The 11,785-nt window shown below is 37.9% G+C and overlaps 1 protein-coding gene across 1 annotated transcript; it reads right to left on the bottom strand.

Annotated features, from left to right (window-relative positions):
* Positions 1 to 9,268: 9,268 nt before the first annotated feature.
* Positions 9,269 to 10,856, bottom strand: LOC114535505. The gene is made up of 4 exons (XM_028556802.1): positions 10,110 to 10,856; positions 9,753 to 9,862; positions 9,497 to 9,666; positions 9,269 to 9,417 (listed from the first exon to the last, which is right to left on the bottom strand). Exons 1-4 carry the CDS (start codon positions 10,854 to 10,856, stop codon positions 9,269 to 9,271), a joined length of 1,176 nt encoding a protein of 391 aa, XP_028412603.1.
* Positions 10,857 to 11,785: the final 929 nt, after the last annotated feature.

Below are 11,785 nucleotides of genomic sequence, written 5' to 3'. Positions count from 1 at the left end.
ATAAATATCAATTTATGACAACAGTTATCGAAGGACTAGCCTGAGCTCCCAAATATCAACCGCTCAAACCATCTTGATCCTGGAAGCTCATTTGGAAGAGCATTGGACTAGCAGACCAAAGGTGGCCGGTTTAACCCCCGTGGTCAAGTTGATTCCCAGCTTGCCTGTTTGGTGAGTCAGAGTTGTGACATCACATATATACATTTGATATATAGGCCTGACTCTTTGCATCATCACTATCAATTTAAGATGCACAGATATGGAAGGGACTAGACTAAGGACCTTGTAAGCTCAGTTTCCAATTTCCACGTTAGTCAAGGTAATATTTCAGCTTAACCGGTTGTGACTCAGAGTATCACATCACATATACATTTGATATATACGCCAGTCTTTGCATGATAAATATCAATTTATGAAACAAAGTTATCGAAGGGACTAGCCTGAGCTCCCAAATATCAACCGCTCAAACCATCTTGATCCTGGAAGCTCATTTGGAAAAGCATTAGACTAGCAGACCAAAGGTGGCCGGTTTAATTCCCACCGTGGTCAAGTTGATTCCCAGCTTGCCTGTTTGGTGATCAGAGTTGTGACATCACATATATACATTTGATATATAGGCCTGACTCTTTGCATCATCACTATCAATTTAAGATACACAGATAGTGGAAGGGACTAGACTAAGGACCTTGTAAGCTCAGTTTCAATTTCCACGTTAGTCAAGGTAATATTTCAGCTTAACCGGTTGTGACTCAGAGTATCACATCACATATACATTTAAATATACACCTGAGTCTTTGCATGATAATATCAATTTAATGACACACAGTTATGGAAGAATTAGCCTGAGCTCCCAAATATCAACTGCTCAAACCATCTTGATCCTGGAAGCTCATTTGGAAGAGCATTGGACTAGCCGACCAAAGGTGGCCGGTTTAACCCCAACTGTGGTCAAGTTGATTCCCAGCTTGCCTGTTTGGTGAGTCAGAGTTGTGACATCACATATATACATTTGATATATAGGCCTGACTCTTTGCATCATCACTATCAATTTAAGATGCACAGATATGGAAGGGACTAGACTAAGGACCTTGTAAGCTCAGTTTCCAATTTCCACCTTAGTCAAGGTAATATTTCAGCTTAACCGGTTGTGACTTAGAGTATCACATCTCATATACATTTGATATATACGCCAGAGTCTTTGCATGATAAATATCAATTTATGAAACAAAGTTATCAAAGGGACTAGCCTGAGCTCCCAAATATCAACCGCTCAAACCATCTTGATCCTTGGAAGCTCATTTGGAAAAGCATTAGACTAGCAGACCAAAGGTGGCCGGTAATTCCCACCGTGGTCAAGTTGATTCCCAGCTTGCCTGTTTGGTGATTCAGAGTTGTGACATCACATATATACATTTGATATATAGGCTTGACTCTTTGCATCATCACTATCAATGTAAGATACACAGATAGTTGAAGGGACTAGACTAAGGACCTTGTAAGCTCAGTTTCAAATTTCCACGTTAGTCAAGGTAATATTTCAGCTTAACCAGTTGTGACTCAGAGTATCACATCACATATACATTTAATATATACACCTGAGTCTTTGCATGATAAATATCAATTTATGACACACAGTTATGGAAGGAATTAGCCTGAGCTCCCAAATATCAACTGCTCAAACCATCTTGATCCTGGAAGCTCATTTGGAAGAGCATTGGACTAGCAGACCAAAGGTGGCCGGTTTAACCCCCACCGTGGTCAAGTTGATTCCCAGCTTGCCTGTTTGGTGAGTCAGAGTTGTGACATCACATATATACATTTGATATATAGGCCTGACTCTTTGCATCATCACTATCAATTTAAGATGCACAGATATGGAAGGGACTAGACTAAGGACCTTGTAAGCTCAGTTTCCAATTTCCACCTTAGTCAAGGTAATATTTCAGCTTAACCGGTTGTGACTTAGAGTATCACATCTCATATACATTTGATATATACGCCAGAGTCTTTGCATGATAAATATCAATTTATGAACCAAAGTTATCAAAGGGACTAGCCTGAGCTCCCAAATATCAACCGCTCAAACCATCTTGATCCTTGGAAGCTCATTTGGAAAAGCATTAGACTAGCAGACCAAAGGTGGCCGGTATAATTCCCACCGTGGTCAAGTTGATTCCCAGCTTGCCTGTTTGGTGATTCAGAGTTGTGACATCACATATATACATTTGATATATAGGCTTGACTCTTTGCATCATCACTATCAATGTAAGATACACAGATAGTTGAAGGGACTAGACTAAGGACCTTGTAAGCTCAGTTTCAAATTTCCACGTTAGTCAAGGTAATATTTCAGCTTAACCAGTTGTGACTCAGAGTATCACATCACATATACATTTAATATATACACCTGAGTCTTTGCATGATAAATATCAATTTATGACACACAGTTATGGAAGGAATTAGCCTGAGCTCCCAAATATCAACTGCTCAAACCATCTTGATCCTGGAAGCTCATTTGGAAGAGCATTGGACTAGCAGACCAAAGGTGGCCGGTTTAACCCCCACCGTGGTCAAGTTGATTCCCAGCTTGCCTGTTTGGTGAGTCAGAGTTGTGACATCACATATATACATTTGATATATAGGCCTGACTCTTTGCATCATCACTATCAATTTAAGATGCACAGATATGGAAGGGACTAGACTAAGGACCTTGTAAGCTCAGTTTCCAATTTCCACGTTAGTCAAGGTAATATTTCAGCTTAACCGGTTGTGACTTAGAGTATCACATCTCATATACATTTGATATATACGCCGGAGTCTTTGCATGATAAATATCAATTTATGAAACAAAGTTATCGAAGGGACTATACTGAGCTCCCAAATATCAACCGCTCAAACCATCTTGATCCTTGGAAGCTCATTTGGAAAAGCATTAGACTAGCAGACCAAAGGTGGCCGGTTTAATTCCCACCGTGGTCAAGTTGATTCCCAGCTTGCCTGTTTGGTGATTCAGAGTAGTGACATCACATATATACATTTGATATATAGGCTTGACTCTTTGCATCATCACTATCAATTTAAGATACACAGATAGTGAAAGGGACTAGACTAAGGACCTTGTAAGCTCAGTTTCCAATTTCCAAGTTAGTCAAGGCAATATTTCAGCTTAACCAGTTGTGACTCAGAGTATCACATCACATATACATTTAATATATACACCTGAGTCTTTGCATGATAAATATCAATTTATGACACGCAGTTATGGAAGGGACTAGCCTGAGCTCCGAAATATCAACCGCTCAAACCATCTTGATCCTGGAAGCTCATTTGGAAAAGCATTAGACTAGCAGACCAAAGGTGGCCGGTTTAATTCCCACCGTGGTCAAGTTGATTCCTAGCTTGCCTGTTTGGTGAGTCAGAGTTGTGACATCACATATATACATTTGATATATAGGCCTGACTCTGCATCATCACTATCAATTTAAGATGCACAGATATGGAAGAGACTAGACTAAGGACCTTGTAAGCTCAGTTTCCAATTTCTACGTTAGTCAAGGTAATATTTCAGCTTAACCGGTTGTGACTCAGAGTATCACATCACATATACATTTGATATGTACGCCTGAGTCTTTGCATCATCATTATCAATTTACAACGCACAGTTATGGAACGGACTAGGCTGAGTTCAAAATATCAACTCCTTACACTATCTTATTCTAGAAGCTCATTTTAAAGAGCATTTGAATAGCAAACTAAATGTCGCAAGTTCAATTTCCATGGTGGTCAAGGTAATTTTTTAGCTTGTCCGATTGTGACTCAGAGTATCAACATCACATATAGATTTGGTATACACGCCTGAGTCTCTGCATCATTAGTATCAATTTAAGATGTAGAGATATGGAAGGGACTAGACTGAGTCCTGAAATATCAACTACTTGGACTGTCTTGAACTTGTAAGCTGAGTTGGAAGAGCATTAGACTAGCAAACCAAATGTCGCAGGTTCAACTTCCACGTTGGTGAAGGTAATATTTCAGCTTGCCTGGTTTTGAGTCAGAGTATCAACATCACATATACATTTGATATATACGCCGGAGTCTTTGCATGATAAATATCAATTTATGAAACAAAGTTATCGAAGGGACTAGCCTGAGCTCCCAAATATCAACCGCTCAAACTATCTTGATCCTGGAAGCTCATTTGGAAGAGCATTGGACTAGCAGACCAAAGGTGGCCGGTTTAATTCCCACCGTGGTCAAGTTGATTCCCAGCTTGCCTGTTTGGTTAGTCAGAGTTGTGACATCACATATATACATTTGATATATAGGCCTGACTCTTTGCATCATCACTATCAATTTAAGATGCACAGATATGGAAGGGACTAGACTAAGGACCTTGTAAGCTCAGTTTCAAATTTCCACGTTAGTCAAGGTAATATTTCAGCTTAACCAGTTGTGACTCAGAGTATCACATCACATATACATTTAATATATACACCTGAGTCTTTGCATGATAAATATCAATTTATGACACACAGTTATGGAAGGGACTAGCCTGAGCTCCGAAATATCAACCGCTCAAACCATCTTGATCCTGGAAGCTCATTTGGAAAAGCATTAGACTAGCAGACCAAAGGTGGCCGGTTTAATTCCCACCGTGGTCAAGTTGATTCCTAGCTTGACTGTTTGGTGAGTCAGAGTTGTGACATCACATATATACATTTGATATATAGGCCTGACTCTGCATCATCACTATCAATTTAAGATGCACAGATATGGAAGAGACTAGACTAAGGACCTTGTAAGCTCAGTTTCCAATTTCTACGTTAGTCAAAGTAATATTTCAGCTTAACCGGTTGTGACTCAGAGTATCACATCACATATACATTTGATATGTACGTTTGAGTCTTTGCATCATCATTATCAATTTACAACGCACAGTTATGGAACGGACTAGGCTGAGTTCAAAATATCAACTCCTTACACTATCTTATTCTAGAAGCTCATTTTAAAGAGCATTTGAATAGCAAACTAAATGTCGCAGGTTCAATTTCCATGGTGGTCAAGGTAATTTTTTAGCTTGTCCGATTGTGACTCAGAGTATCAACATCACATATAGATTTGGTATACACGCCTGAGTCTCTGCATCATTAGTATCAATTTAAGATGTAGAGATATGGAAGGGACTAGACTGAGTCCTGAAATATCAACTACTTGGACTGTCTTGAACTTGTAAGCTCAGTTGGAAGAGCATTAGACTAGCAAACCAAATGTCGCAGGTTCAACTTCCACGTTGGTGAAGGTAATATTTCAGCTTGCCTGGTTTTGAGTCAGAGTATCAACATCACATATACATTTGATATATACGCCGGAGTCTTTGCATGATAAATATCAATTTATGAAACAAAGTTATCGAAGGGACTAGCCTGAGCTCCCAAATATCAACCGCTCAAACTATCTTGATCCTGGAAGCTTATTTGGAAGAGCATTATATAGCAGACCAAAGGTGGCCGGTTTAAGCCCCACCGTGGTCAAGTTGATTCCCAGCTTGCCTGTTTGGTGAGTCAGAGTTTTGACATCACATATATACATTTGATATATAAGCCTGACTCTTTGCATCATCACTATCAATTTAAGATGCATAGATATGGAAGGGACTAGACTAAGGACCTTGTAAGCTCAGTTTTCAATTTCCAAGTTAGTCAAGGTAATATTTCAGCTTAACCGGTTGTGACTCAGAGTATCACATCACATATACATTTCATATATACGCCGGAGTCTTTGCATGATAAATATCAATTTATGAAACAAAGTTATCGAAGGGACTAGCCTGAGCTCCCAATTATCAACCGCTCAAACCATCTTGATCCTGGAAGCTCATTTGGAAAAGCATTAAACTAGCAGACCAAAGCTGGCTTGTTTAATTTCCACCGTGTGGTCAAGTTGATTCCTAGCTTGCCTGTTTGTGGAGTCAGAGTTGTGACATCACATATATACATTTGATATATAGGCCTGACTCTGCATCATCACTATCAATTTAAGATGCACAGATATGGAAGAGCCTATACTAAGGACCTTGTAAGCTCAGTTTCCAATTTCTACGTTAGTCAAGGTAATATTTCAGCTTAACCGGTTGTGACTCAGAGTATCACATCACATATACATTTGATATATACGCCGGAGTCTTTGCATGATAAATATCAATTTATGAAACAAAGTTATCGAAGGGACTAGCCTGAGCTCCCAAATATCAACCGCTCAAACCATGTTGATCGGAAGCTCATTTGGAAGAGCATTGGACTAGCAGAGCAAAGGTTGGCCGGTTTAACCCCCACCGTGGTCCAGTTGATTCCCAGCTTGCCTGTTTGGTGAGTCAGAGTTGTGACATCACATATATACATTTGATATATAGGCCTGACTCTTTGCATCATCACTATCAATTTAAGATGCACAGATATGGAAGGGACTAGACTAAGGACCTTGTAAGCTCAGTTTCCAATTTCCACGTTAGTCAAGGTAATATTTCAGCTTAACCGGTTGTGACTTAGAGTATCACATCTCATATACATTTGATATATACGCCGGAGTCTTTGCATGATAAATATCAATTTATGAAACAAAGTTATCGAAGGGACTAGCCTGAGCTCCCAAATATCAACCGCTCAAACCATCTTGATCCTTGGAAGCTCATTTGGAAAAGCATTAGACTAGCAGACCAAAGGTGGCCGGTTTAATTCCCACCGTGGTCAAGTTGATTCCCAGCTTGCCTGTTTGGTGATTCAGAGTTGTGGCATCACATATATACATTTGATATATAGGCTTGACTCTTTGCATCATCACTATCAATTTAAGATACACAGATAGTAGAAGGGACTAGACTAAGGACTTTGTAAGCTCAGTTTCAAATTTCCACGTTAGTCAAGGTAATATTTCAGCTTAACCAGTTGTGACTCAGAGTATCACATCACATATACATTTAATATATACACCTGTATGGTGGCCTGGAGCCGCCATAAGGAAATAAACGTTTATTTTTATTTTTTTTTATCTAAAAAGAAAAAAATCCAAGAGAATATTTATATTTTACTTTAGATAATGAAATACAAAATGAATGACAAGAAAAATAAATATAAAAAAAAATATTTTCAAATAAAATAAACGTAGTTTTCATAAAATCCTTTTAATTTTAAAATAAATATGAAATAAATTAAAATTAAATTAAAAGCATACAAAAATTAAAATCAAAGTAATTTGTTGTTAAAACAAAAGCTTGTCGCTGGCCTATCGCTGCCAAAGACCACGATGCAGTTCGAGACCAATACTACGTACGTCACAGATTAATACCCAGATGTATCACCCCCCTGTCTATGTTAGAAATGCGCTCTTTTTAGACATTCGCAGGGGGGGAGACGATTACTTTTATTTACTGAATTTCTACAACTATGAGAGAAACGATATAGTTATAAATTATTGCTGAAATACTGAAATATTTTTACATACATAATCATGTCTGATTGGAGAAAGTTCCAACAGAAGATGAAAGAAAAGAGACTTAAGAAGGGGGCGAAAGAAACAGCCTGTTCAAAGAAAGAATTTGAGACGATTGTTGTGCAACGGCCGAGCGCCGAAGTCGCTGGTAAGGCTCAGAAGTATTCTCGGGTTGGTGCCAGGGAGTTTGTATCGTTTGAAGAGTTCGGAGAGTTGACGATACAAAATATTAAAGATGCGTGTATGAAGCACTTTGGCATAAGTGATGGCAGTATGACCTGTGATGTTCTAGCAGGAGAACAGGGGCCGTCTTGTACGTCCGTGAAACAAATACCAAGTTTCAAAGTTATTCACGTGCGCTTTGTTGATGAAGATGCAGTAGTCGAGGTGTCCGATGCTAGACGTTCCCCTGCTGAAACTCCATCCAAACGAAAAAAACGAGAAAATAGTCCTTCAACAAAACATACGTCTGCCAAGGTGAAATCTGTTCCAAGTCCCAGCAAGTTTGTTCCAAGAAGTCTGTCTGTTGTGGACATGATAAAACTTGGGACAGTTATAAGTAAAAAAACGACATCCGTTCAAATATATTCCTTTGAACATCCCATAATAGTAGAGTTCAACATCGAGCCAGAACCTCTTGGGGTTGGAGGTTTCAGGAAAGCTTATAAAGCAATCAGTGAACACAGGGATTTTGCAGGACCCACATGGGTAATAAAGAAGTACTTACCAAAGGTAAATTTTGATGAATAGAAAAAAAATTAGTTTTCTAATGTTAGACCTCTTTTGATAAGGTCATTCAGATCCATACAGATATAGACAATTTTTAGTTTGGGACTCCTGTCTGATTGGGGCTGTGAAGAAATTCCCTCTTAGCATTATCTACCCTAATTGCTCATTATATTTATTATATGATTATTAGTATTATTCACTGCACTTTACTGCACCTAATTCTAGGTATGCATGGGCCTGAGCTAATTAGTAGCATTTCACATGTTCATTGAAGAAAATCTCAGCACAATTTGTGGTTTTTAGAAGAAAACCAGAAAATATTATTACTTAATAATGTATTACTATCATTATCATTATTATATAATTACTTGTTTATTCAGGCTGTGTCAGATATACAACTAATTGGCCAAACAGTTGAAGAGCACACAAAGAAAGTTGTGCAGATGCACTATTTAGCCAGGAATTTCACAGCTAAGATGAAAGATGAATTGATTGCAAATGGAAAGGAAGCCCAGTTTGGAGAGTTTTTTTACTACAAAAAAATTTTTCTTGGAAAGATTGGGGATGATGAGTATGTTACTATAGAGGAAATGGTAGATGGCGCATTTGTCAAGTATATTAATAACAATGGAGATGTCTGTGGAGAGGACTTTGACCTTACTGCGAAAGCAGAATGTCTTGCACACTTCTCTTTTGAAAGATCTCAAAAAGAAGTTATGGTACTTGACATCCAAGGCTGTGGATGCGTTCTATTCGACCCTGAAATTGCTTCCAAGCAAATCATGTCTGAGGATGATTCGTCATACCTATTTTGCACTGGTAATTTATCAATTGTTGCAATTAATAATTTTATTCGCAAACATGCATGCAACTTGTATTGCAAACTTTTTGATTTGCCAGACATACAGTAAGTTTTTTTAAATGAAAGAACATTTGATTAAGTTTCTGTTGTTGTTCCAAGTTGTTTGAATGGTGGTTTAAAATGACACTACCCCTGTGACTCAGTTGATAGGTCATTAAAGTTGATATTTTCCTTGAGGTAGCGAAAAGCATTTTAAAAATTATTAACATCAAGTTCCAATGGATCTTCAATGACTAATTCACACTTTACCCTAAATTGAGCTGGCAAATAATCATTGTTACTGGATAACACATCTGATAGTTCAGCAACTTCTTCAAGCTGTTCCTCTGTAACCACAAATCCTGTAAAATAATAAATATGAAATTAAACACTGCTGTTAGATTTATAAAATTTTGATATACTGTTGATAGCAATCCATACCACATTCCTTTAGTCCATATTTTTCTGCAAAGCTATAAATATGGTTGGGTACTCCATCCGGGAGATACGTATTTTTTTGATCACGAATTCTGTGAGAATTCCAGACAACATCAACAAATGTATCAATTTCCTTTTGGATGATTGGGATCATGATATATGCTAGAAGCAACCTATGTGGCAGGAAAAATGCATACAATCGAAGTAAAATATTAAACCAATCATCTTGTGGATGGAATATTTTTATCTCATCTTATACCTATCATTTTCATCTTGAGGATCATAATATCCATGGTCCTTAAGTTGATTAAGGGGAAACTTGAAGAATTTTTCCAATCTTTCATGGAGTTCCCTCCACCACCTTTCAATCTTTGAATAATTGAGAAAAGATTAAGAATAATTAAGAAAGATTTAGCCCTCTTTTTAAATCAGTCCCTCCCCAAAAAATGTCCATGCAGATAAAATTTTAATGAGAATATATACAGTAATTTTGGATATTATATTAATATGGTTATGGCAAAACTCATGCACCAGTAGGTTTAGGTTTCTAAAATTGTGAGAAAATTTTCTATGGTTGATCCTGATAGCATTAATAGGAATTTGATTTCTCTCTTACCTGATTTGCAGTTGAAGGCCCAAAGATGACAGTTTCCACTGGGTCCATGTCACCATGTTTCTGTCGAAGAAATGCGTGTATTGTAGACATTACTCCGGTCTCGGTGCCCTTGTCAAGTCTCAGTTTGCTTGCAATAGTTCTGGTTTTATATAGGTATTCAAGGTAGAATCTGCCAATAACATTTGGATCGCTGTTGGTTGTCCAAGCCTTAGCCCATAACACTTTTCTACTGCATGTATCAATGCACCCATACACTGCAAGTGGAAAAGTGTTATTTTGATAGCCCATTATCTTGTCGTGGCCATCTAGTGAGTGTACAAAGTTCGGGCCTGGAGACGAAAAATGGCCTTTGGGCTCCTTTTTCTTACATTGGGGGGCTCTCTGCTCTAGAACATCTGGGAAAGCGTCATACATCGCTGCGTATACCAAGTCTCGAGGTACTTTAAGGTCGTGTACTTGTCGAATTTTCTTATGTAGAGCTCTATATCCCAGCAACTGTCCCGGCCCTTCCATCTCCTTTCTAACCGCTGTTTGAAGCTGGTCAATCGTGACATTTCGGTCAGTATAACTTATATCGAAATACTGCAATCTTCTATCCAGGGTCCTCAAACTCCAGGCATATTCTGGGAAATCACGAAGCAAAAAATCGAGAATCTCCTCACGTCTTAGACCTTCTTTAACATATTGCTTCAGGGTTTTCTCCAAATTTTCGTCTTCCTTCCAACTATCATTCCTAATTCTAGACATGATGGATTTTCAATTCTTGGGGGACTTATTGTTACATGGGGTGGTGGATTAATCTGTGACGTACGTAGTATTGGTCTCGAACTGCATCGTGGTCTTTGGCAGAGATAGGCCAGCGACAAGCTTTTGTTTTAACAACAAATTACTTTGATTTTAATTTTTGTATGCTTTTAATTTAATTTTAATTTATTTCATATTTATTTTAAAATTAAAAGGATTTTATGAAAACTACGTTTATTTTATTTGAGAAAATATTTTTTTTTATATTTATTTTTCTTGTCATTCATTTTGTATTTCATTATCTAAAGTAAAATATAAATATTCTCTTGGATTTTTTTCTTTTTAGATAAAAAAAAATAAAAATAAACGTTTATTTCCTTATGGCGGCTCCAGGCCACCATACACCTGAGTCTTTGCATGATAAATATCAATTTATGACACACAGTTATGGAAGGAATTAGCCTGAGCTCCCAAATATCAACTGCTCAAACCATCTTGATCCTGGAAGCTCATTTGGAAGAGGATTGGACTAGCAGACCAAAGGTGGCCGGTTTAACCCCCACCGTGGTCAAGTTGATTCCCAGCTTGCCTGTTTGGTGAGTCAGAGTTTTGACATCACATATATACATTTGATATATAAGCCTGACTCTTTGCATCATCACTATCAATTTAAGATGCACAGATATGGAAGGGACTAGACTAAGGACCTTGTAAGCTCAGTTTATAATTTCCACGTTAGTCAAGGTAATATTTCAGCTTAACCGGTTGTGACTAAGAGTATCACATCACATATACATTTCTTATATACGCCGAAGTCTTTGCATGATAAATATCAATTTATGAAACAAAGTTATCGAAGGGACTAGCCTGAGCTCCCAATTATCAACCGCTCAAACCATCTTGATCCTGGAAGCTCATTTGGAAAAGCATTA

This window comes from Dendronephthya gigantea, unplaced genomic scaffold (genome assembly GCF_004324835.1).
Source record: "Dendronephthya gigantea isolate DGI-Jeju-01 unplaced genomic scaffold, DenGig_1.0 000119F, whole genome shotgun sequence".
NCBI lineage: Eukaryota > Metazoa > Cnidaria > Anthozoa > Malacalcyonacea > Nephtheidae > Dendronephthya > Dendronephthya gigantea.
This window is presented reverse-complemented; position numbering and strand designations above follow the sequence as displayed.